General features: G+C 40.7%; 1 protein-coding gene across 1 annotated transcript in view; it reads left to right on the top strand.

The window, feature by feature from the left end:
• The window catches only part of MYBPC1 (myosin binding protein C1), a 69,386-nt gene that overhangs the window by 37,008 nt on the left and 7,803 nt on the right, over positions 1 to 24,575 (top strand). Inside the window, exons 11-29 of the mRNA XM_057384543.1 lie at positions 1,696 to 1,862; positions 3,403 to 3,535; positions 5,176 to 5,300; positions 6,383 to 6,488; positions 6,784 to 6,950; positions 7,526 to 7,688; positions 8,841 to 8,947; positions 9,685 to 9,818; positions 11,113 to 11,269; positions 11,544 to 11,648; positions 12,289 to 12,477; positions 13,464 to 13,598; positions 13,671 to 13,751; positions 17,005 to 17,073; positions 18,147 to 18,314; positions 18,889 to 18,977; positions 20,018 to 20,213; positions 20,833 to 20,972; positions 23,489 to 23,648. Of these exons, the coding sequence (XP_057240526.1) occupies positions 1,696 to 1,862; positions 3,403 to 3,535; positions 5,176 to 5,300; positions 6,383 to 6,488; positions 6,784 to 6,950; positions 7,526 to 7,688; positions 8,841 to 8,947; positions 9,685 to 9,818; positions 11,113 to 11,269; positions 11,544 to 11,648; positions 12,289 to 12,477; positions 13,464 to 13,598; positions 13,671 to 13,751; positions 17,005 to 17,073; positions 18,147 to 18,314; positions 18,889 to 18,977; positions 20,018 to 20,213; positions 20,833 to 20,972; positions 23,489 to 23,648 (2,591 nt within the window). The remainder of the gene's footprint in view (positions 1 to 1,695; positions 1,863 to 3,402; positions 3,536 to 5,175; positions 5,301 to 6,382; positions 6,489 to 6,783; positions 6,951 to 7,525; positions 7,689 to 8,840; positions 8,948 to 9,684; positions 9,819 to 11,112; positions 11,270 to 11,543; positions 11,649 to 12,288; positions 12,478 to 13,463; positions 13,599 to 13,670; positions 13,752 to 17,004; positions 17,074 to 18,146; positions 18,315 to 18,888; positions 18,978 to 20,017; positions 20,214 to 20,832; positions 20,973 to 23,488; positions 23,649 to 24,575) is intronic.

The following is a 24,575-nucleotide window of genomic DNA, read 5'->3' as shown; positions in this document are numbered from 1 at the left end:
AAAAAAACCCTAAATGCATAGAATCAATATACTGTTCTGTTTTCTAATTTTTTGCTGGTTGATAGGCAGGTGTATCAAGCCTTACCTCCATGACTGGATGAGCTTTGTCAATGCAATGGATCAGTGACAGCACAAAACTCCGAAAGGCATCTGACCTAAAAACCTCTCAAATAAAATTAAAAATAAAAATAAAAATAAATTAATTAAGAAAAAAAATCAGAAAAAAGGTACATCTTGCAACAAAATGCACATTTTTAGGGAAGAGACCTGAAAGTGATTTTGTGATGAGATCAGTCTGCTTAGGATCTGCCCCAATACAGAAGGAACCTCACTGAAATTCATTGCAGAGTCACCCTTTGGAAAGCATGAGCACAGATAAAAGGGACAAAATATAAAATTTCATATGCCTTAGGTTATCTAACTTACATTAGAATGTAAGTTTGACACTCTGTCTATCTAAGTTAGGCACTGTCTTAGAATTATTGTATTTGAAAGACCACTCAGGGAGAAGTTTTCTTTCTGTTTAAAAATCACTGAAGTATTATGCAAATTAATAAAACTCATGAACTAAACAGCAATGTGGTTTCCATGGTTGCTCATCCAACTGTGCAGAGATTTCCAGGGATCTTTAGTGTTATTTCTGTATCTGTCAACAAAAATCTTCTGTTAGGCTCCATAAACCTCACCTCTAACAGTGCAAAACTTGGTATTTTTTTCTATTTTTCAAAGTTTATTTTCTCACTCTGTTCTCTAACTGATTTTATTAGATAAGCTAGATCAAATCAGAACGATCCTGGGCTGATCCTAATCAATTTACAGGAAGAAAACTCCAGATTTCTACTTCAGTTCCAGTATCTAGCAGTTCACTTTTTCGTTTAGGATGCTTCCACTGTTCTATCATTTAATGGTTGCCATTGTGAAAATAATGATTCTTCTCTTTATTAGTTGTCTCAGCTTGGAGTTGCAGACAGTAAAAACGGTATTGAAACTCCTGTGCAAAGGTGATTCCTCACACAGGGCTCTGAAAACACTCCCTGCCCTTAAGACTGAGATACTCATGGAAGAGAGAAGATCCATCCTTCAAGTCCAAGCTGGTGTGGAAACCTCCAGTCCCCATTCCCATGACAACTTTAAGCAATGCTGAGAAGTCCTGGTGTAACTAAAAACAGGCACAGATACCTTGGATTTCAATATCCTTCTGTAGGTCACCCCCAGCAGCAGTCACAGGGACTCAGGTCTGAAAGGGTTTTTGTGCAATTCTCAAATGTGCAGATCAGACTGAGTGGTGCCATYGTAAATTATAACAGATTCCACTCAAGTTACAGCAGATAAAATTGATTTAAGTGGGATTAAATCAATTGATTTAGGTGGGATTAGCCTGTATGCTGTTACAGCACTACATTTTCAAACTGGTTTTTTTTTTTTTTTAAGCAATACAAAAATTCTCATAGCTGATTATATCAGGAAAGGCCAAATTAAAACTTACATCCAAATTCTGCCTTGAAGAAGTGCACAGTAAGGYGTGAATGCCATTCTAAGCTATTCCACTCATACCAAGTGAAATTAAAAAGAATATAATGGCAATCTTCAAATTTTGGTCAAAACACTTGTAGCCTTACCACAGATTCACACCATTTTACGGCGTGACAAATCCTCAGTAACTCTTCTGCCACGATTTTATTTTGCTGATGCCAGGGAGGTGAAACAACAAGAGGAAGAGCCCGAGGTGGACGTGTGGGATCTGCTGAAGAACGCCAACCCCAGCGAGTACGAGAAGATCGCGTTCCAGTACGGCATCACCGACCTCAGGGGGATGCTCAAGCGGCTCAAGAGGATGCGCAGGGAGGTGAAGAAGAGTGCAGGTATGGGTGTGGCAGAATAYTCTTGTGCTCCTCAGTCACACACACACACATTCACCCAAAAAACCCAAATGTGCTGAGGGAACTTTCACGCCCCAGCTCAGGCCTCGTTCCTGCAGGGAGGGAATCAGAAAGCAGCTTTGGTCCATGGGGGAAGGGATGCCTAAAACAGGGCTCACCTGAAACAGAGGCCAGGCAAAGTGAAGAGAATAAAAGTAGAGAAATTTAATCCAGGCCTGTTGGTACATTGAGGGCAGACAAAGCCTCCTCCTGAGGCTACASCCAAAATGGACYCCRAGTCACRARATCTTCACCTTTTRTAAGTTCTGTCCTATTAACATATGGGGCCCCAATTCTCCAGTGACACCTTCAGGTGATGATGTCACCCACCCCAATCTTGCTCCCCCCAATTCWCTSTTGTTTCCATATTTTGGGGCTCTGAGGCAGTGAAGTGTCCTTGGATTTCAGGCTCAGAGAGGAATTGTTTTGTCTAAAGATGTGAGAACAGGAGCTTTAGTKCTGYACACTGGAGAAGTCAAGAATACAGATACATGAAAATATGGAAACTAAAAATACTAAAGCATCAGAAGTATAAACACCTTATCCAGTTCAGTGCTTACCAAAAGCTCCCCTGCCTCCCAGACAAACATGGGTTCCACCTGAACAATGTCCCCCAGGTGTGTAGAAAGGAGTTACCTGATCAAAGAATACAGAAATCAGACCTTGTGTTGTCACCAATATCTTCYGCTCTGATCAGAATTCACTCCGAACACAGAAGGTGTTTGCTCTTCATTAATTTCATTTTGCACTGAACCTCTGTTCCTATAAACCATAAACCCTCCACCCTGCACTGGGGGAGGACATTCAGGAATGTTTTTCCCCATCTGCCCTACTAAATAGTGTGAGAGGTGAAATTACATACAGAAATATAAATATGTTTCTGTGTACATGTGTACATATGTGTGTGTACATAAAACCATATAAATGTTTGTATATAAATGCATATAAACACATATAAATAGTATAAATGCATATAAACACATATAAATAGTATACACTGTCCATTATACTACTGATATTATGCAATCCAGGGCTGAATGCAATATACACATTTGCTGTGCCACTGGTTTCCTGGAGGAGTCCTTTTCATGCAGATGAAGCCTCCACAAATCCAGCTGTAATCCTGATGTACCCTCTCTCCTCATCTACTGCCTCACATCACAACATTTGCTATGATATTACACATTAATTTCTATTTATGTATTTCATTTGATGCCCCYGTCTTATTTGGAACACACACACACTGCAAAGAGATGCCAGTTGAACTTGGTTAGGATAACCAGATCTGCASAGTTTTGTACTTCTTGAAATATTCCCAGATAATTCCATGTTATTCCATTCCATTCCTAGTGTGAGAACACATAGTGATGCCTGGCATCGTGTGCATGTATTCTGACAGCTTTAGACYCATGCAATGCCATTTCAGCACTCCTACTCTTGTTTTCTGATCTCATTTTAAAATAACTCTTGACTCTCACCACAGCTTTTGCCAAAGGCCTCGATCCTGCCTACCAGGTGGACAAAGGAGGTAAAGTAAGATTCATGGTGGAGYTAGCAGATCCAACAGTGGAACTCAAGTGGTACAAAAATGGCCAGGAAATACGACCAAGTGCAAAGTAAGTGATTCTAACATTTGCAAACACCCATTTGTGTACTCCCTTGACAAGTGTGATGTGTAGATCTGTCTCTTTGCTCAGGTTGCACCAATTTTATCTCATCGTTAGATGTGAAGAGTATGCAAATGATGCTTGGGACCCAGAAAAGTCCACTATAGGCTGAATGTAATAATGAAATATAGATTGGCTCCTTTGTCTTAAGACAAAATAATAGAGATTAAAAAAAAAAAAAAAACCAAAACAAAAAACAAAAACAAAAACAACAACAAAAAAACAAAACAAAAAAAAAAAAAAAAAACCAACCCAAAAGGTGGTGCTATTTCCTACCCAGGAATTTTTTAAAAAATCAGGAAGTACTGCTAGAAAATAAATCCTTTGTCCTCAGTCACAATGTCTCTACAGCAGTCCTGTGCTAAGAGCAGAGATGTTTGACATCACACATTGATTCATAAACCACCCAAGAAAAGGGGTGTGAGGTTTGTCTCATCTTCCACTGCTCTGCTAAATTTCACACACTGAAATCACCAACCTGCACCGTCAGCCATGGAGAGCAGTTCAAGTGTACACAGGATTTTTCCTCTATACCAGCTGCATGTTGGTTCAGCCTCTGTTTTTTTCCTAAAAGTGGCCTTTTCCAGGTGCAGCATTTGAGCAGATGCAGAGCAGTGCCTGGAAGTTGAGCTCGTGGGCTTTGGGCACAACCAGCTCTTACACCAGGCACAGAAAACCCCATTCCACAGWCACACACAGCCAGGAAGGAGGTGCACAGCAATGTAAAGCTCCTCAGATGTTTCCCGGSACCACAAAACCCGAGCAAATTTTTCCTTTAGCCCTGGGGGAAAATATAGAAGTAATTAACAAAAGCCCTCCTAAGAGACAAGACAAATTTCCATCATTCTGTTGCTGCAGGAATCAGTGAAGGATTTTGGTTAATATTCATGATTGACAAAAAATACCCAAAGACCTTTTCTTTAGCCCCTAAATCTGGTATGAGCAGTTCAGAGCTGCTCTGCAGGCAGCTCTGTGGGCATTTCTTCAGCAGAAGGGGGTGGACTGAGGCTCCAGTGCATTYCCAGCAGGCTGCTGAAGCAGCTGTCAGATGCTAACGAGCTCTGGTCATTACAAACCTGCAGCAGATCTAAACTGGTGACATAAAGGTGAAAGGCTCCATATCCCATTACCAAAACCCCATATCCCATTACTGATATCTCGTGCCATCTGGCCTACCAATAATATTAACTTCTTAACTTTGGCTATTATTATACCTCACAAAAATGTTGGAATGAGTGATGGTGTCCTCTTGCTGGCTATTTTCAGCATTACTCATCTAGAGTTTCAGACTCCTTTTTTTTTGGCCACTCCAGCTCCTTTTTTCTTACTTTTTTTTTTTAATATTTTTTTTTAAATATCATTCAAACCTGGAATCTTGGAACAAGCCAGAAGCAGTTTATCATCACTCTACACTATAGCTCTTTTTTAAAAAAAGTCTGACAGCTCTGTTACAACTTGGAAATTGCTTTCAAGGACTGTGTRAAATCCAGAATTTTTGCCTCTAAAAATCCCCAAAACCCTTTCTACATAAAACAGAAGGGGTTCGGAARTTTTGCTAATGTATCTTTGCTGTGTTCCTCTTCAAACAGATACATTTTTGAGCACAAGGGAAACCAGAGAATTTTATTCATCAACAACTGCACGATGGCTGACGATGCTCGCTATTACGTGACAGCTGGTGATGAGAAGTGCTCCACAGAACTGTTTGTGAGAGGTAAATACCTCAGCTCAGTGYTGTTTCACCTAAATTCATGTGGTTTCTTTGGCTGCAAAGGGAGGATTTTGACAAATCCAGATTAACAGGGAGGATCTGGTTCGGTGTATTTTTGTGTTTGCGTTAGCAGCTGTTGGGATCGCTCGGTATTTCTGCCATCCTTGGCCATTTTTTTTTCCCCTCATCCTGTATTTAGCAGCTTGGTGAAAACCCTAAAAAGGGTAAGTGGTTGATTTGACACCGTGCATTGAGATCTAGCCTTGGATGTGGGGTCCTTCATAATTTTAAGACATTTTGGAGGGTTTTTTTTGTCACAGCACTGGCTACCCCTAACACCACACTTGGTACCTGAGGATTCTGATCCTGCCCAAGTACCCACACCTTTCTAGAAGTCAGTTTTCATTCCATCTGAACTGATTTGAGGTAAAACTTGATCAAAAGTTATGAATGGGTGGCCTTATCTTCACTCTGTTTGCTCCCATGGTGTTGATTACCCCCAAGTGCACAGCAAAACAAACAGAAAAACAAAGGTGATAACAAGAGAAATCATCAAATATTTGAAAGATCTTTTTAGAACAGAGGAGAATAACCACTGTACAGAGGAGAATAACCACAGTCTTTAGCTATGAAATAAATCAGTTATGACATCAGGAATGGATTAAACAAATAAGATCACAATAAGCCATCAGGTCATTTTATAACACGGCTACACATCTCATATTGGGCTGTGGGACTATTGCAAACACAGTTTTATGAGAGGGATTTGTGGGAAGAAAGAGGGCAATGTCAGCTTCCCATGTCAAGCTTCCTGGACAAAACAGTCAATGAAATGAGATGCAAAGCAGGTATTCATATGAATAAATGTTATTTTTTCTCTTAGTGAGCAAATTTCCTACTGAGCATCCTAATGAGCAACCATTTAACCATTAACCATTTCATTTTGATTTAAGGCAGAAAAGCCTGCGCTGATACTCACATTAGAATTTTAAAGTAACATTACCTTCTACGGCATGATTTAGAAAATCTCTTTCACTCGGTTCTCCCTCTCAGATTGTAAATTTGCAATTTTTTTCTTTCCAAAGATCCCCCGATTTTGGTGACCAAAGGCCTGGAGGACACCAGTACCTATGTGGGTGAACGAGTAGAGCTGAGCTGTGAAGTGTCTGAGGATGATGCAAACGTGAAATGGTGAGCCACACTTTGAACAGCTTCCTGGAGAATCAAACCCAGAGGCTTTTGATTATGGACAAAAATGTGGGCAGCTTTTCCTACACCAGGAAAACTGCTGAGAAAATCTCAATAAAATTTTATTAAAAAATGTAGCAACAGCAAAAATGTCTTTATAMATCCACAGATGAGTTTGCTTAACCTTTTCTAGTGCCCTATAGTCTTGTAAAATCTTCTCTGTAAATTTCATTGTATGGAAGTCTTATTTGCAYGGGACTTCCTTCGGAAAAAATAAAAATTCTTTGTTTTCTATTAGGTTTAGAAACGGCGTGGAACTTTCTGAYGATCCCAAATCGCGGTATAGAATTAAGGTCGAGGGTAAAAAACACACTTTGATCATAGAGGAAGCTGCAAAAAATGACACTGCCACTTACTCAGTAATGACAACTGGAGGGCAGTCAGAAGCCAAGCTGGCAGTGGACTGTGAGTATCACCCACCTTGCTCTTGAATTTTCCTGTCACAGTGGGTTGGCATACAGAAAAAAAAACCAATTTTGTTGCCTTTCCCTGGGGTTTTAAAAGGAAACTTGACTTCTACATCAATTTCTTAGCTGTGAATCTCAAGAAAAAAGTCTTCCCTTTAGGCACTGGTTCCAGTTTGTAGTTCTGCTTGTTCATTTCCTGTCCCCATTAAGATGGAAAGCAAAGCAATCCATCTGTAGACACAAAGTGAATTTTCGAGGGAAGTGTCGGCTTTTCTTCAATCCTTTCACAGGAAAGCCAAACCAAGGCACAAGCAATGACTGTGCAGCTCTCCCAGTTTTGTTTGTGCCATATCTCCATAAAATGCTGGGTTTTTTTAACAAAATGTACCTGGTCCATGCTCTGAAGTTATCTTGCACTGTTTTTTTTTGTAATCCTCATGCTGCTCTTGACTGTTTTGTACAAATTGGCACCCTGACCAATTCATTCTGCTTTATTACCATATTGAAAATTACCCTCCATGGCTGCTGAGCTCCATCATCTTCCTTTAACATCCCTGCCTYTGTTTTCCTAAGTGAGACCATTGAAGATATCCCTTGCACTGGAAGACCAGACAGTGAGGCTGGGCCAGGAAATCCACTTGAAGTGTGAGATATCTGAGAATGTGGAAGGGAAATGGTACAAAAACGGGCAGCTGATTGAAGCCAGCGACCGTGTAAAGCTCTATCACAAAGGAAGGTAAGCCCGCTGTGTTTTGATGTGGCTTTGGGTGGAATGGCACCATGGAGATGTTCCAAATGAGGGTTACTTCACTGAAAATTTTCTGCTCATCAMGCCTGTCCCTCAAAACATATTTATTTGTGTCATTTTCAAAGCCACGTCTCCATGCTTCCTGTAATCTCATGTATTTTGGTTGCAGAGGACAATAATCAAACCCTCAAACCACCTAAGGTCAAGCTATTGATTTTTCTTGACATTGCTGTTACTGTTAGGGTGGGATAGTCAGCAGTAAAATAAAATTACTGCTAGGCACTATTAAAAACATAAAGCTTTTAAATGCCTCTTCCTAGTCAGCAGTAAAATAAAATTATTGCTAGGCATCATTAAAAACATAAAGCTTTTAAATGCCTCTTCCTCATAGCTCCTGTTTGTATCAACACAGATCAGGTAACTCTGCCCATGCAAGCAATAGGGAGATATTAAGTATTTTTGCATTTGTAATCTGTGAAGTTGGGCAGTAGAAAACCATAAATAACAAATAAATAAAGAGTAGCAGTAAGGGACAAGTGCCAGCCATGCAATGTCCCCATGGGATATCACAAGGCAAAGGAGCTCCCCAAAAGGGTGAGGAGAGGAAAAAAGGAGAAGGACAAAGAGGGGAGTCCTGACCTGAACAAAGCTTGGCCACAACAGGACACAGGAAGGAAAAAATATCCTKCAGGGAGATATGGGGCAGTGAGAGCAGCACGGGATTCACTCACCCATTTTTCATCCTGGCAAACAAATAAAGGATTGGATGCAGTCACAAAGATGGTCCAGCAAAAGTCAGGATTTTCCCACAATGGGATCACCTACAGATTTCTTCTTGAACAACCAAATGGCAGCAGCACAGAATCCTCGTATCAAAGAGATTGCACATATAGTGTTTTCCTAGTTCTGTGTTTAAACAAACAATATCAGTGCTCRTTACATTATTTGGTGGTTGTCTCAATAATATTTTGTGCAAAGCTCACAGGATTCAATTGGCTAAAATACCACTAAGCAACCAGCAAAGGATTCTCAGTCAGTAATTTTACCCACTTGCACAGATCTCCTAAAATTTTCACAGATTTTCCCTTTCACCTTCAAAAATAATTCATGCAAATTTCCTTTTTTGATTTTTTTTTACAGAATCCACAGATTTGTTATCCCAGTTTCTGCTGTTGATGATGAGGGTGAATACATGTTTGTGCCAGATGCCTACAACATTAATATTCCATGCAAAGTACATATTGTGGGTAAGTGTACTGCACAAAGAGTTTTATGTAACACTTCTCTGTGACCTTTGGAAAATAAAATTAAAATATATGTGAAATATTCCTGGTTACAATGACTTTGCATGCTCTTAGCAGGCTTTCACCAGAGAAAACAGACCTGCTGCTTTGTCAAAGTGTAAATGAGCTGCTCTGGTTTAGGGAGAATGAAAAGGGAAGAGGTTCCTGGAGGGAAATGACCATTGTTATAATYCTAATGTATTAAAAAAATATATAAGAGGATATTTATCAGTTGTTCTCCATACACACAGAACATAAAAAAGGTGATCATTTCATTTKCAGAAAAGGATTTGGGTTCATAACTTTTTAAACTGCCAGAACAGTGAAGGTTGTGGCAAAAAGTGCCATAAAAAAAGCCTGGAATTGAAATTCTCAACAGCCACTTAGAGGAAATCACTTTCACAAGTTACCTGAATATACATAATTCTGCCTCAGAAAAACAGTTGTGGGTTTAATAATAATAATAATAATAATCATCATCATCATCATCACCATCATCATCATCATCATCATCATCATCATCATAACAAAATAGATTTTTCTTCACAAATTTTCTTCCAAATAAAAAAAAAATCAGTCACCAAACAATACGAGGAAAATAAAATGAAGAGTTTCTCTGTGCTGCAGACCTGGGCCAGGTCACTGAGAGCTCAGAGCAGCAGCTTCAGGGCAAACGTGGACAATGTCTCTCCTTTTTTCAGATCCTCCTAAACTTCACCTGGATGGTCTTGGGGAAAACAACACTGTGACAGTAGTGGCAGGAAACAAACTTCGCCTCGAGATCCCCATCACTGGTGAACCAACCCCAAAAGTCTTTTGGAGTAGAGGGGACAAGGTATTTTGTCATTGTATATGTTCCTTTAGCTGCACAAGGAACCTTTTATTAAAAAAAAAACCAAACAACTTTAGCCTTGTGAAAACATTGATTTTTAATGGCAGAAAATATGGAGGAAATGCCCTTTATCTAAAAACACTCCTTGCTCAAAAAAGAAGGGCAAAATGGACAAATATTATTTAGTATTTTGGGTATTTTTAAGGCAAGTCCCAAATTAATAAAGAAAGAAAAAAAAACAGGTTTGCTATAAAAAACAGCAGAGGAGAAGGRTATATGGAATGCAGAAGAATACTCATGAAAATTTACCAAATGGCTACTTTTATATGTTCAATGCCCAGAACAGCTGGCAGGTTTTGATCATGATATGGTTAGGTTTTGGCAAATGAATGATAAATTCTAATGGAGTTCATGTCTCAAATGAAACAGTAGGCTGGGTAATCAGGCTCAGTTTTGATGCCTAAATGCAAAACTTTTGTATGGACCAATCCCTGGCTGTGAAAATACCAAAAAAAAAAGTGTCATTTTTYACATTTAAATTTTCATTGTGCTGTGTGTAAGCCAGAAGACATTATTACCACTGCATTCATCAGACCCATCTGGTAAAATCCGTAACCACTGTTTTTCAARTATTAACTGCAAAGTTAACACTATGGTCCTGTCCAGGCAGGGAATCATTCTAGGAGAACTCCTATTCCAAAATATGTGATGTTAATTATTATATATATATTATATAATTAATTAATAATTTTCAATCAATAAAAATATTTAGAATTTTTTTTTTTATTATTCACTGTTTGTTATCACTTTTATGAGACTCTCAGGAAACTCCCATTTCCTGATTTGTCCTCAAGATTTGAAATCTGTGAGGAGAAACTACTGGCCATTCCAATCACTCTGACCTTTCAAGTGAATTTAATTCAATTAAATTTTGATTTGACTTTTGGAAGAATTCCCCTATTCTCTTTCCATCGAATGAATGATATGTGGTGTCAAAAAAAGATTGTTCTTGCTCATTAGTGCCTCTTCCTTTGTGATGCAATGGCTCAACTGAGTACTATGCAGCCACTGTATTTTAGTTATTTTAGTTATTTTAGTTATTTTAGCTATTTTAGTTATTTTGTCATTTTTCTCATCATTAAGTGACAAAAATGAAGGGGTTTAGTGTGGCTTTTCTTACAGCTGCTTTCACGTTTTCCTTGAAGTGTCCTGTACTGCTTTCGAACTTTGATTTTTGAGCATTTTGGTTCTCAAACATGGAACCCATGACATTTCCTCTGCTTGCCGTGGTTCCCAGATGGTCACAGACAGTGGGAGGATTCGGGCAGAGACCTACCCAGACAGCAGCTGCCTGGTCATCGATGCTGCAGAAAGAGAGGATTCGGGGCCTTTCAGAATAACCCTAAAGAACGAGGCCGGCGAGGACACAGCTCTGATCAACATCAAAGTGGTTGGTAAGTTATGGTGCCCACGAGCCATGTCATTTATCACTGATAAATACCATTCTTCATTAAAGAATAATTTTCAATTAATAAAAATATTTTGAATTTTTTATTTTTATTATTCACTATTTTTTTATCACTTTTATGAGACTCTCAGGAAACTCCCATTTCCTGATTTGTCCTCAAAAACTATTCAGATTTGTTTCTTATTCGACATTTTAAATTTCAGCCTAGAAGGTTGTAAGTTGGGGGTTTTTTTAAATAATATTTACTTTGTTTGCAACAGATGTTCCTGATCCTCCCCAGGCACCAAATGTGACTGAGGTGGGTGAAGATTGGTGTATTATGACCTGGGAACCCCCAGCAAATGATGGTGGATCACCCATTTTAGGTACATTTTTTCTTTTTTATTCTTTTTTTTTTTTTTTTGGTGGTATAGATGAAATAAACAAACCCCAAATAGTGGATGGAATAGGATCAGAGTTTAGCTGAAGCCCTGAATAGTTCCAATGGGATTATCCAGTCACTACAATGCTCTCCCTACTCTTGGCCATTATCAAATACCTGTTTTTGTAACACTTTGATATTTGTCATTTTTTATGTTGCCACATTAACAATCCCCCTCCTTGAAACACAACCTCTTATGAAAAATAAACTTGGAACTGTTCTTAGCCTGTTTGAATGTTAGAAGGAATGTCAGAAACAATTTAGTGAGTAAATTGGGATATCTTTTAATACACCAAACCAAGARGGGCTCAGAGGTCAGTGGAATCAGGTCCTTTTCACTTTGAACTAAACACAGCAATCTTAGTAAACACCAAAAAAAGCTCATATATGGCCATGAAAGCCCAATAAGTGATTATCAGATAGCTTGCAGTGGGGAAAATTATCCCTAAATCACTCTAAAGTTAGAAGGGGATACTGAAGTGAATCCAGATAAAAAWAATGTCACTGGGCAGCCAAAAAATAGACCCTTTATTACTGACCTTCATGCCATCACTGACTATAATAAAGTTTTTTCTGGTCAAAAGGGTATTTCATCGAGAGGAAAAAGAAACAAAGCTCCAGGTGGATGAGGCTGAATTTCGAACTGTGTAAGGAAACGACTTTTGAGCCAAAGAAAATGATTGAAGGTGTTGCTTATGAGGTCCGAGTGTTTGCTGTCAATGCCATCGGCATGTCCAAGCCAAGCATGCCTTCCAAGTCCTTTGTTCCTCTAGGTAAGCCAGAGAAAGGGATGCTTTTAGAAAATAACCATTAGTGCATTATTACGGTCATCTAATTATGTAATTTTTATATTAATGTGACAGCTAAAAGGCTTTGTCGTTCCACCTCGTGACAGGATAATTCAGTGGCCTTTTCCTGTAGAGAAATTGATTTTCAAACCATTGTGACAGGCACAGGGCCCTGTAACAGAAAGGATTCTCGTTCTGTGGCTCAGCAGAGGTTCCCCCCTTGCCCAGCAGCACCCCCAGAACGCAGAGGAGGAGGAAGGAGGCGGCTGTGGCTGCTCCATCCCTGCCAGAGAACACCGTCTGTGCTGGGACACCCCACTGCAGCTCCTCTCTCTGCCTCCACAGCTCTTTGTCCTCCTCTCCCCTCAGCAGGAGGAGTTTATCTCACATCTGTGAGCTGATATGTGTCGCTGAAGGGGAGACTCAGATCACTCAATATGAGTTATAAGTGAACTCGATTTATTGTAAACAATGTCTAAGTTTTATAACATACATAATTAGATCATACATATGCTGTAATACATGTATTTCATAGGTCCACGTCTTACACGTCAACTCCACCTTTAATGATTCATTTGCCAAATTTCCCTTATGTACTTCTACTTTTTCCCARGGCTAACTAGCACAAATACCTCGTAGGGAGTTTCCAGCAGGTTAAAAACAGGATGTCCTTGCATTGCCTTCCCATCGCCTCAGRAGGATGGTTCACACAATTTCAGCAATTATTCTATCTGAGTGTGACACCTGCATTCCTTCATCTCACCAAGCTGTAAAATGTCTGTGTGACCCTTCTCAGCTTAGCCTGCCTTCCACAGATATGGGATGAGATGAGGGAGCTGCTTCTCCTGGCGTGGTTCTAACTGTGCTGGAAATSCCCCTGGTCACCAGGATTTAACCCATCTGTCACCCGCAATGCCGAGGAATACAGAACCCAAACCTTTAATTATAACACATTTTCCTGCCTGCTCCAGCTGTCACCAGCCCCCCAACGCTGCTGGCAGTGGACAGTGTGACCGACACCTCGGTGACAATGAAGTGGAGGCCACCAGACCAGATCGGGGCGGCCGGGCTGGACGGTTACGTGGTGGAATATTGCTTCGAAGGAAGTAAGTGACAACACCCACAGCTCCTCCCTCGCTGGGAAAGTGGGTGAGACTTTCTCCGTTTTYTCTCTGCAGGTATCAGGTGTTCTGGCTGTCAGGCAGAGACTAATGAGGCAGAAAACCTCAAGCAGCAGGGTTTTGTTCAGGCTTCCTCTGGTTTGTATTCCAGATCCCACCCGCTGATCGTAGCTCGATGTTATCTTGCATCTGATTTGAAATCCAAATCAAAAGCCATAAATTCCGGTGCAGTGCACCGAGTGCCGTGATAATAACCATCCTCTTTTAGGTGCTGAATGGGAGTCAGGGCAGTGAGGAGTTCATTGGTGGATGAAGGTGTAGGAAACAATGAACAGCTACAGTTGGGGTCCAAAATATGTTCTGGGTTTTAGGGTCAGGAGGTCCTCAGTGTGGTAACCCCGATGTTCACATGTTCCTCACTGGCTGCTTCAGGTGCCAGCTGCCAACACTGAGAACAACTTCCCCACATTTCMGTGTAGTTATTGGGATCTTTAACTGTGTCCATCTAAGACAAAAAGATAAAACAACTGAAGGACGAAGATAAGGGACTGAAGAAACTTTTGAGAGTAAAATAAGAAGAAACAGGGAAATACAATTTATGTTTTACAACTAGGAGTCTTTGGCGATCAAGCAGCAGAAAYTTAGTGTTTTCCAGCAGATTTTCTTCTGAGCTGGCATCCATTGAAGCCTATTTTCAAAAAGTAAAATCCACTAGCACCGGGGTAAGTATCAAATGGCCTGGAGTGGTTGTGCAATACCCAGGCTCTGTGGACCAGCAGCACCAACTGTTCTGGATGTGGAGGAAGGGGACACAGTTATCTTCAGCTCCACTGCTGTTGCTCTTAACTGTGCTGTAAATCAAGTGAAGGGTTGAACACCTTKTTTTTTTGTTCCATGAAGGCAYTTATTCTTCATGAACACAATCCATAGCCTGGAGACAAAAGGGTAGAGGACAGAACTTGCCATTCATGCTGTCACACATTTCAGATTCAGACAATCCATGAAAACAGTAGGGCACAAACGTGGCGAGATCTCGGGAGAGGGAGAGGGAGTGGAGTGGAGAAGAACCTCTGGCTTTTCTCAGGAACACTCAGCATCTTGTAGTGCTGAAAGAAATGTCTTTAAGGAAGCAGGAACAGGACTGCAAGAAGCTCAGAGACCTGGAGAAGAGAACCTGAAGGCAGACACAGCTGGAATGGTAGGAAGGGTTTTCCTTGTGTGTTGCGAGGGAGCTGAGGGAACAGCCCAGAACCAGAAAGCATGAAGTCTTCCATCAAGAATACATTCTAATATTTCCACTGCACAGCCCAGATGTAGGGGAATGTAAAGGGGACTGCYAATGTCAGGACTTCAGAGCATTCTGTATTTTATGCTTTATTGGTAGAATGGCAGGGAAAAAAAWTTAAAAGTGCTTGACATTATCATATGTGATATCCAAATTAGGTGATAAGAGAGAAACAGAGATCCATTTATTCAAACTGTGGCTTTCAGAGGAATCTCCCAATTCTGTCTTTAAAGGACTGCTGGACAGAAGGACATTGCATACCTGATGAATGGAACAAATTCTTTACTTTTTTTTTTCCAGATAGGTTTTAAACACATGAAGACACAACAAAAATGGCAGCTGGGTCTGTCATTTTACTGTTACCCACCTCAGATAAAATACAATGGGTACAATGTATTTTACACCGTTGGAGTGTTCATGTATATCTATATAAGCCTCCTATATATGCATATACAGCTATATATACACAATTGACATGATGTATATATGTCATGAAAATGCTTAGGAGAAGCAAGAGAAGTAGAAAATGCCAATTTTAAAATGCCAATTTTAAAACGCCAATTTTAAAAGTCATATTATTGAATTATTCATCTTTTTCTCTCTGTTCGGTTGTTTTTTTTTCCTTTCTTGCAATATCTTAGTGCCCCTTTTTCTCAGCCCTTTCAGTGCCTGTTCTGCCCTCAAACTAATTTTTTTCCATAACGTTTAATAACTCTTTTTAATTTCAAGATACTTTTCATGACTGTCTATTTTCATTCTGCTGCTTTTTTTCTCTTAGTTATCTGTTGGTAAACTCATCTGTCTTTGTATTCTCCATTCTTCCATTGTCACCAAAGTAGTTTTAAAGAGGGCTTTTTTAGAGTCTTCTTTAACATAGCAATCGTTAGGAGAAATCACAAGCTGAAAATAGGAAGGYAAAATATAAAGATAATTTAGAGGAATAATGTATCATAAGCATTTGTTTAGCTTTGCAAAATTGGTATTTCCCTCGAGTCTGAACCCTATAACTTGATCAAAGTGGTGGACTCTCTGACTTCCTTAACTGTGTACCCCTTTTGACAGCTCTCTGTGCATTTKACTGAACTGGAGTCTCATCTTGAGTTTCCTGATCAGCATTGCATAGGTGTGAATAATGTGAATATAGAATATAGAATATTTAGACAGAGAAGTCCCCAGGCCCTGTTTACGTCATGCAGCTTTGCCCCTCTTGCTGTGGGGATGTGGAGCAGAGCAAATCCTGCTGACCCTGGAGGAGTCAGTCGCTATTAAAGTGCTGCTGACTGCTCTTTTTTGGGGTTTTGGGGCAGCCCGGGGGGTGTGGACTGAGTGCCCCCCTTGATAAAACATTTTTCTGCCTCTAACAGGCCGTGTTAGCTGCRGCTGATCTGTTTTTGTAGCCAGTCAGCAATCACTTTGCAGAGTTTCTCCAGGCTGAGATCTTGGCAGTGTACTCATCCAGGACTGTGCAAAGATATCAGAAAAGTATTTTTATTATCCTGAAAATACCCAGCTCCACGATTACAGGAAGTCCAGGGCAGTGATAGCTTTTTCCAGGAAATAAATCTGTAGGGTTTGCATCATATCTGTCATCATCCATGGGTTTGGTCTTCTTTAATCTTCTATCTATGTTACCTTCAGCTAAATGTGTTCTCTTCCTCTGTTTCCTCAAGTTTTTTTCCAAGACCTCTTCTTTTTCTGTCTCTTACTCAGAATGTATCTCTGAATTTCTCATCTCTTCTATGATGTGTTTTCTTCTCCTTCTACATTTTCTCTCATCATCATTCTGTTTCATTTCTCTCTTCCAAGTGCTCCTTTTGTCTCTTCCCTTTCCTATTTCTAGGCCTACTCTCAGGCCCAAAAAACCCACAAAACTTTATATGCTCCTCTTCTTTCATCCTTTAGCTCTCCTTTGGGCATCACACATAACTGCTCTGTGATCCAGATGCCCTCTCTCCATCTCTTCTCTCCCTGCAGCCTCCCTAAATGCGGGTTYTCTAAATCTGTAAAGCCCAGCATCTCTCTTTGCATACTTACTAACAGGAATTGCTAACCACTGACAAAATGCTCCACCTGTGTGAAAGTGGGTGTCTCTGATTAATTTTAAAGATGGATTCTCTCAAGGTATATCGACAGATCTGTCTGAGGAGTTGGGGGAGCCACCTTTTAACCTGGAAGGTACAGTACTCCACAAAGGATAAAAGTCTTCTTTAATGAAAGGAAAACTTTCTTCGTAAAAGTAAAGATAAAACCCTGACTGTGAATTCTAGGGGCAGCAGTGTCCAGAATTTTCTGTAGTACAGGTGTAAGGGGAGGGGGAGGCTCTTGGCATTGATTGAAATCCTTTTCTGCTGAAAGAAGCAGCTTGGAGGAAAACTTAACTGCTAAAAGCAAGGCACTCAGTTATGAGAATGTACCACAGCTCTGGGTCTGTGGCGCTCTCCAAGGTACAACAGCTCTCATCTTCTCTTCCCACTTCATGGTGCTTTCTTAACATGATGTGGAGAGTGTGGATCCAGCTCGTAAATCTGGCCCCAGTGCCCAGGTGCCAGCAGAGTTGGAGCAATCTGGGATGGGCGGACAGGGTACATGAGAAAATGTGGTTTTTAACTGAAACCATTCTGAAAGATTCTGTTATGATCACCCTATGGATTTCATGTGGCTGCCTGGGGGTAGGATTAAATAATCTGAGAATGCTGTAATTATGTGAGTAATTCTGACACAGCCTTCCTCTTTTAAAGGCATGAGGAGAGATGGCATTTCATTGCAATGTGTAAATATTCTCTTATTTTTCAGTTACACTTTCAAGGGTACTCAGCACTGGTCGAAATAAATTGCAAAACCCATTTCTCTCCAAGGAAGCTGTTAAAGCAATGATGAGCGCTTTTGGAAATATATTCCTTGTCCCCCTTGTTTTTAGTTTAGCTGAATTTAAAAATCTAACTCATTTTCTCTCTGGTACAGTTAAATTATAGAAATATTCTAATAACCTTTGTGTGATTATAGTAAGGTATATAAATAGATGAATATGTAACTTGCAATTAGAAGAAACCCTTCAGGGTTTGAAACAGCCATTCCTGTGTGTGAAAGTGAATCTGCATTGTGTAACAGCATAATTAGAAAAAGAGAATTATTCATTAGAATTGAATGAATCAATTGCTGCTGTGTAATTTTCCTCATCCATGCAGTGGATGTATTTATAATTGCCTGTTGTTTGGATTTGCCCTCCTCCCCTCGTTTCCCTGAACCAGCTGATGAATGGATCGTGGCCAACCCGGAGCTGACAGACAAAACCAAGTTCACCATCAACGGGCTCCCAACGGGYTCCAAAATCCTCGTGAGAGTCAAAGCCGTGAATGCTGCCGGGGAAAGCGAGCCCAAATACCACCCACAGCCTATTTTAGTCAAGGAAGTGATAGGTGAGATCCTGCTGCCCACACTTACCCAGAAAAACGCTCTCTTTTCATACCAATACCTAATTTTTTATGGCTAAATTAAAAAAAYGCAATTAAAAACTGTTGTAATTGCAATTAAAAACTTATTTTTAATGGTTAATTAATATTGCAATTTGTTATCGGCAACTGGTCTTACAAAATGGCATGGTCTTACAAAACCATTGTGTGGTGGCTTGAAATCGTGACACTATCATTCCAAAATATCATAATCCTTTCTGTTTGTTTCATTTCTGAACCTTTCTCTCTCAGTTTTTCWGGGCCTTTTGTTTCCCCTGCAGAACTTGATGGTGTCTTTTTTTAAAGTTGCACTGAGCTTCCCACCAATTCCTACCACCATAATTAATGTTTGCTGTCACAAAAGCTGATGGTGTCCCAAATGTAACACTGCGGGACCAAGACATTTAAGACACCGCATTCATTAGTCACCTCTGGGGATTTTAGACCACATTTTTATCTCCTTTTTTTGCTGATGCACACTAGTGCAGGCTCAGTTAGAAAAGGAGAAAAGTGCCTAACACAAGTTTTTTGTTGTGTCCAGAACCTCCAAAGATCCGTCTACCAAGACACTTAAAGCAAACCTACACTCGAAGAGTTGGAGAAACTGTGAACCTTGTTATTCCTTTCCAGGTAAGAACTAAAAGCACTCACAGAAAAGTTCTCATTGCTTTTTTTGCCCCTTTCCTACTTTTTTTTTATTTTAATTTTTTTTAAATGTTGCTGCTTTTTAACTCATTTCTCCGTAACTTTGGCCAGCGAGCCAAATTAAGCACAGTGAAGTACAGAGGTGCTCAAAGGCTTTTCGTTCAACGTCTCAAACAAATTATGTTCAGCCAAATAATGAATTGGRTAATTCAGACAGATTGGTTACCTGTCATCCAAAGGACATTTCGAAATCCCCACAGCAGAAATTCCACTTGAGATAATTGCCAGCACAATGCAAAGGGGCTGCACTGGAAGCAGATAAAATTATCAAGAGTGGGACAGCAGCATTGAATAATTTCCTTGCCATGAGAGAGGAAAAGCCAGGGGAAAGTGGGCAGACTGCAGCTGTCAAACCCTTGAGATCACAGCTGTGATAAAACTATTTCTAAATGCATAAATACTCAGTRTGTTTTCCCATAGCATTACGTGAACTTCATCACTCTAAATACCTATATTGGGTACTTAAACACACAAAAAGGCACACGAAAGGTGTCAATCCAGCCTTCCCAGCAGCTGYAACAACTTCCCTTGCAATGAAAGAAGAGAGGATCCCTGGAGGTTTAGTCCATTTCTTTCCCTTTTCACTGGCAGTGTAGAGAATTTAAGCATTTCCACAGGGTCAAATACTTTGTTCTGTATTTTCTGTGGGTTGTTTCTTTCTCCCTTTTCTTTCAGAAAACTGGAAATTATTTGTCCAGTTTAGCCAGAAAGATAATTGTCCAATATAGCCAGAATTTGCAAATATTTTCAGTCTCCTGGTTAAAAAAAAAAAAAAAAAAAAAAGTAAAGAAAGCTATATTTTGGGTGAATTGGTATGATTGCACCTCTAAATGGTATATAAACCCCTTAAAAAGGACAGCTTTTATTTCCTGTTGGGGAAAAACGGGAAATAAACCTGTTTTCTTCTTTTCCCAAAAAGAAAAAAAAAAATAATCATATAAAAATCATTCCCTGGCTCCTTACAGGGAAAACCAAGAGCAAAAGTGTCGTGGCAGAAGAACGGTTCCCCCATCGACAAGAACGAGATCAACATCCGCAACACGGAGAACGACACCATCATCTTCATCAGAAAGGCAGAGCGGGGCCACTCCGGGGAGTACGACATGAAGGTGGAGGTGGAGAACCTGGTGGACAAAGCCACGATAGATATTCAGATTGTGGGTATGTTTGGGGGAATAAATCCCGCTGTTCCAAGGGTTCAGGAAAATGGGAACCCCAAAGAGCGGCTTCCTTTGGTGGTGTTACCTCTCCACGTTCCATTGGCTGTGGATTTGTGGTCTCTGAGGAAACCTCCACACACAATGACATTGTTGAAATGTGCCAGACTTTTTTTTTTTTTCACTGCTGTGCCCCTCATGTCTATCTTTTATCCAAGATATTTCCTCTTGAGTAGCACCCATAGAGAGAAATGGCAGCAAATTCACAGTAAGTTTGTCACAAATGTATGTGGAAGAAATCCTAAATGCTGAAAGTACATTTGAAGGTAGCAAAGACAGACAACAAAATGCATTTCCTTGTCATTTTTACAATCTATTTCTTTACATAATGGGCAAAACTGGTAGCAGAACTTTAGTCATTACATTTATTATAATTCTGATGCCTTATTATAATTCTGACATGCCTTAACTTTGGAAGGTCTTATTTTGCAACCACCTCTTTCTTTTGGCATTGTTTTTTTGGTAAGAAAGAGAGAGAAATCAAACTAATTGGAAGATATTTGTGGGAAAGAGACAGAGAACGGAAACAGCAAAAAGTGTCAGCTGTCAAATTTTCATTACAGATCGCCCAGGCCCACCTGAGGTTGTAACTATTGAGGATGTCTGGGGAGAGAACGTAAATTTATCGTGGAAGCCACCAAAAGATGATGGGAATGCTGCCATTACTGGGTACACTATTCAGAAAGCAGACAAAAAGAGTATGGTAAGTAATAAGGAGATGTTTGAAAGGTGGATGTGCTCATGAACTCTCCCTTTCAAAAATCAGAAAGCATTACTGATAATGCTACTGATAATTACTGATAATAAGATACAAAATCTCTACAGGCATCTCTAAAAGCTCTAAAAATCACTTGTTCACTGTAACTAAAGCCTAGAAGTGGAAACATTTTCAAATTATGCTGAAGAGGAGGACTAAAAAGCAAAGGATGGGTGGATTTGAGAGAAGTAATTCTGCATTTTTCCTTTGCCTCAGTAGAGGAAATAYACCCACAAAATATTAATTTTGAATTGAGTAGGCTGCTACTAGAACAAAATTGTACTCTTGCTGCTGTTTTCAAGCCTGCAATGTTATATTATGTAAGTCATTGCCACTTCTTACTACCCATGGCAAAACAGTACATAGGTCATTCATAAACTGCTCTGAGACTTGTAGGGGGTAAGTCCAAATCAGAAATAATTATTATTTTCATTAAAGTAACACAAATTTTTCGCATTTCTAAAAGACATTAGTCAGATTCTCAGATTTAACATTTACTGCAAATTTAAACACTGAAAATCAAGGACTATATTTTGGAATTTTTCTTATGGAAGAGAAACTTCTGCTGTCCCTTCCTTAYCCCCACACATTAATATGTTGATCTCCTTCACAGTCTGATCAATTCATTCTTCCTGTACCATTATTTTCCTTCCCATCTTTTTTTTTTAATTATTTTTTTTTTATTTTAGTTTACTTTTATCCCTCTCTTGAGACTGAAAAAATATGGTCTCTGCTACAGTGACCAAAACAACGGCCCCTCTAAATTACTGTGATGAGGAGAAAGTAACAGCAGCAGCAGCAGCCAGGGTCCAGTGTGACATGGATCTTTCAGGACACTGTCCCCACAGTATCTGGGGTGGTGCATTTTGCAATYCTGGCACAGCTGGTCTTCCATAAAAGCTGTTTTCCCAAGGGAACTCTGGCTCTTAGAGTTGATCAAATATTACTGCAAACTGTGGTACAGGGAACTCAGCACAAGTTCAGTTTGGAAAAGCAAGAAAATATGTAGGGCAGAGTAAAGAAAAGCAAAACCGTTGCTGTGGTCATGCTGCACTTTGTATTAATTGCATTTTCAGCATTAACTTTTTGTCTCAGATTGTCACTCAGGTTTTGTGTAATGGGGTAGAATTCACAAGTCCCATCACTGCTGCAAGGCTAAAGCACAGAACCCACCCCTCCATCTCAGCCTTTAGATATCAGAGGATCATAAAAATACATTTCTCATGTCCCTCTGTGATACAGAGAGGGCAGATGAGTGCAGTGGCCTCTTGAGAAATCAGAATAACTCAGTCTGTTGTACATTTCTCATCTGTGACTGCKCTGCCTCCGTCAGCAGCGTGGATGAGGAACGAGGAGCCCACCTCACTCACACAACATAACCTTTGGATTTCCTAAAATCAGCCCTTCCAGCTGCCAGTGTAGCAACTCAGTAAGGTCCAGGATGATGAGGCTGAATTTTGAACTGTGTAAGGAAACGACTTTTGAGCCACAAAAAATGATTGAAGGTGTTGCTTATGAGGTCCGAGTGTTYGCTGTCAATGCCATCGGCATGTCCAAGCCAAGCATGCCTTCCAAGTCCTTTGTTCCTCTAGGTAAGCCAGAGAAAGGGATGCTTTTAGCAAAGAGTCATTTATTCAGTATTGCAGTCATCTAATTATGTAATTTTTATATTAATGTGACAGCYAAAAGGCTTTGTCGTTCCACCTYGTGACAGGATAATTCMGTGGCCTTTTCCTGTAGAGAAATTGATTTTCAAACCATTGTGACAGGCACAGGGCCCTGTAACAGAAAGGATTCTCGTTCTGTGGCTCAGCAGAGGTTCCCCCCTTGCCCAGCAGCACCCCCAGAACGCAGAGGAGGAGGAAGGAGGCGGCTGTGGCTGCTCCATCCCTGCCAGAGAACACCGTCTGTGCTGGGACACCCCACTGCAGCTCCTCTCTCTGCCTCCACAGCTCTTTGTCCTCCTCTCCCCTCAGCAGGAGGAGTTTATCTCACATCTGTGAGCTGATGTGRGATGAGATGAGGGAGCTTCTTCTCCTGACATGGTTCTAACCGGGCAAGGGTGGCTGGAAATCACCCTGGTCAGGAGTTTTAACCCATCTGCCACTGGCAAKGCTGAGGAATACAGACCAGAAACTCAAACCTTTAATTATGACACATTTTCCTGCCTGCTCCAGCTGGAGGAAGGAGGCGAGTGTGGCTTCTCCCTCCGTGCCAGAGAACACTGTTTGTTCCAGGACACCCCTCTGCAGCTCCTCTGTTCCAGGACACCCCTCTGCAGCTCCTCTGCTCTGCCCTTCACAGCTCTTTGTCCTCCTCTCCCCTCAGCAATTCCCTAAGGCTCACCTTCACTGCCATCATCCCTCATTTCACTGATCACTGCTGGCTGTACTCTCTCCAAAGGAGACCCAGGGAACACCTCAGGGAGAAGGAAGCTGAGCCCAAATTGTGTGTGCTTGCAGGAATGGTTCACCGTGATCGAGCACTACCACCGCACCAGTGCCACCATCAACGAGTTGGTCATTGGCAACGAGTATTACTTCAGGGTGTTTGCTGAGAACATGTGCGGCCTSAGCGAGGACGCCACCATGACCAAGGAGAGCGCTCTCATCGCCAAGGATGGTTCGTTTTTATGTCCTGGGAGAAGGGGGAAGGGGTATCTCTAAAGCACTCAGGGGCTGGAAGGGGTTAGAGATAAAGGTGATATCTTTAAAGCRCTCAGAGGCTCTCCCAGCCCCAAGCAGGCAGAGTATTTCCTATTCTGACTCCTTGGTTTGTCCACACAGCTCATCGTTGTCGGCGAAGGGAAGACTSGGACCATTCAATATGAGTTATAAGYRAACTTCGATTTATTGTAAACAATGTCTAAGTTTTATAACATACATAATTAGCTCATAYATATTCTGTAATACATRTATTTCATAGGTCCACGTCTTACACGTCAACTCCACCTYTAATGATTCATTTGCCAAATTTCCCTTAACTACTTCTACTTTTTCCCAGGGCTAACTAGCACAAATACCTCGTAGGRAGTTTCCAGCAGGTTAAAAACAGGATGTCCTTGCATTGCCTTCCCATCGCCTCAGGAGGATGGTTCACACAATTTCAGCAATTATTCTATCTGAGTGTGACACCTGCATTCCTTCATCTCACCAAGCTGTAAAATGTCTGTGTGACCCTTCTCAGCTTAGCCTGCCTTCCACACATAGTCATCGCTCTTAATTGGGAGTGGGGCATTTTTCTCATGTTTTGGCATTTTCTGTGGTCAGACTCACGTCTCTGTTGGCAGCTGTGAGTTGGCAGGAGATGGACGAGGAGTAAAGCAGCAGTTCTGTGAGAAGCAGGGGGTCAGTGCCCTCCTCTGCAGCCTTGGCATCAGCTGTGTGAGAGCTCCCCATTTCAGGCAGGATGCAACAGAAAAGCTCAACAACCCCTACTTCACATCTCCCGAGGGTGGGGCTGGACACGTTCGATTTTGCAGTGAAAAATCCTGATATTTCTAAAGTTGTCAGTTTGAAATGGTACTGTAAGCTTAAAAAAAAAAAAAAA

This window comes from Malurus melanocephalus, unplaced genomic scaffold (assembly GCF_030028575.1).
Source record: "Malurus melanocephalus ecotype Western Australia unplaced genomic scaffold, MMel_1.1 scaffold_718, whole genome shotgun sequence".
NCBI lineage: Eukaryota > Metazoa > Chordata > Aves > Passeriformes > Maluridae > Malurus > Malurus melanocephalus.
This window is presented reverse-complemented; position numbering and strand designations above follow the sequence as displayed.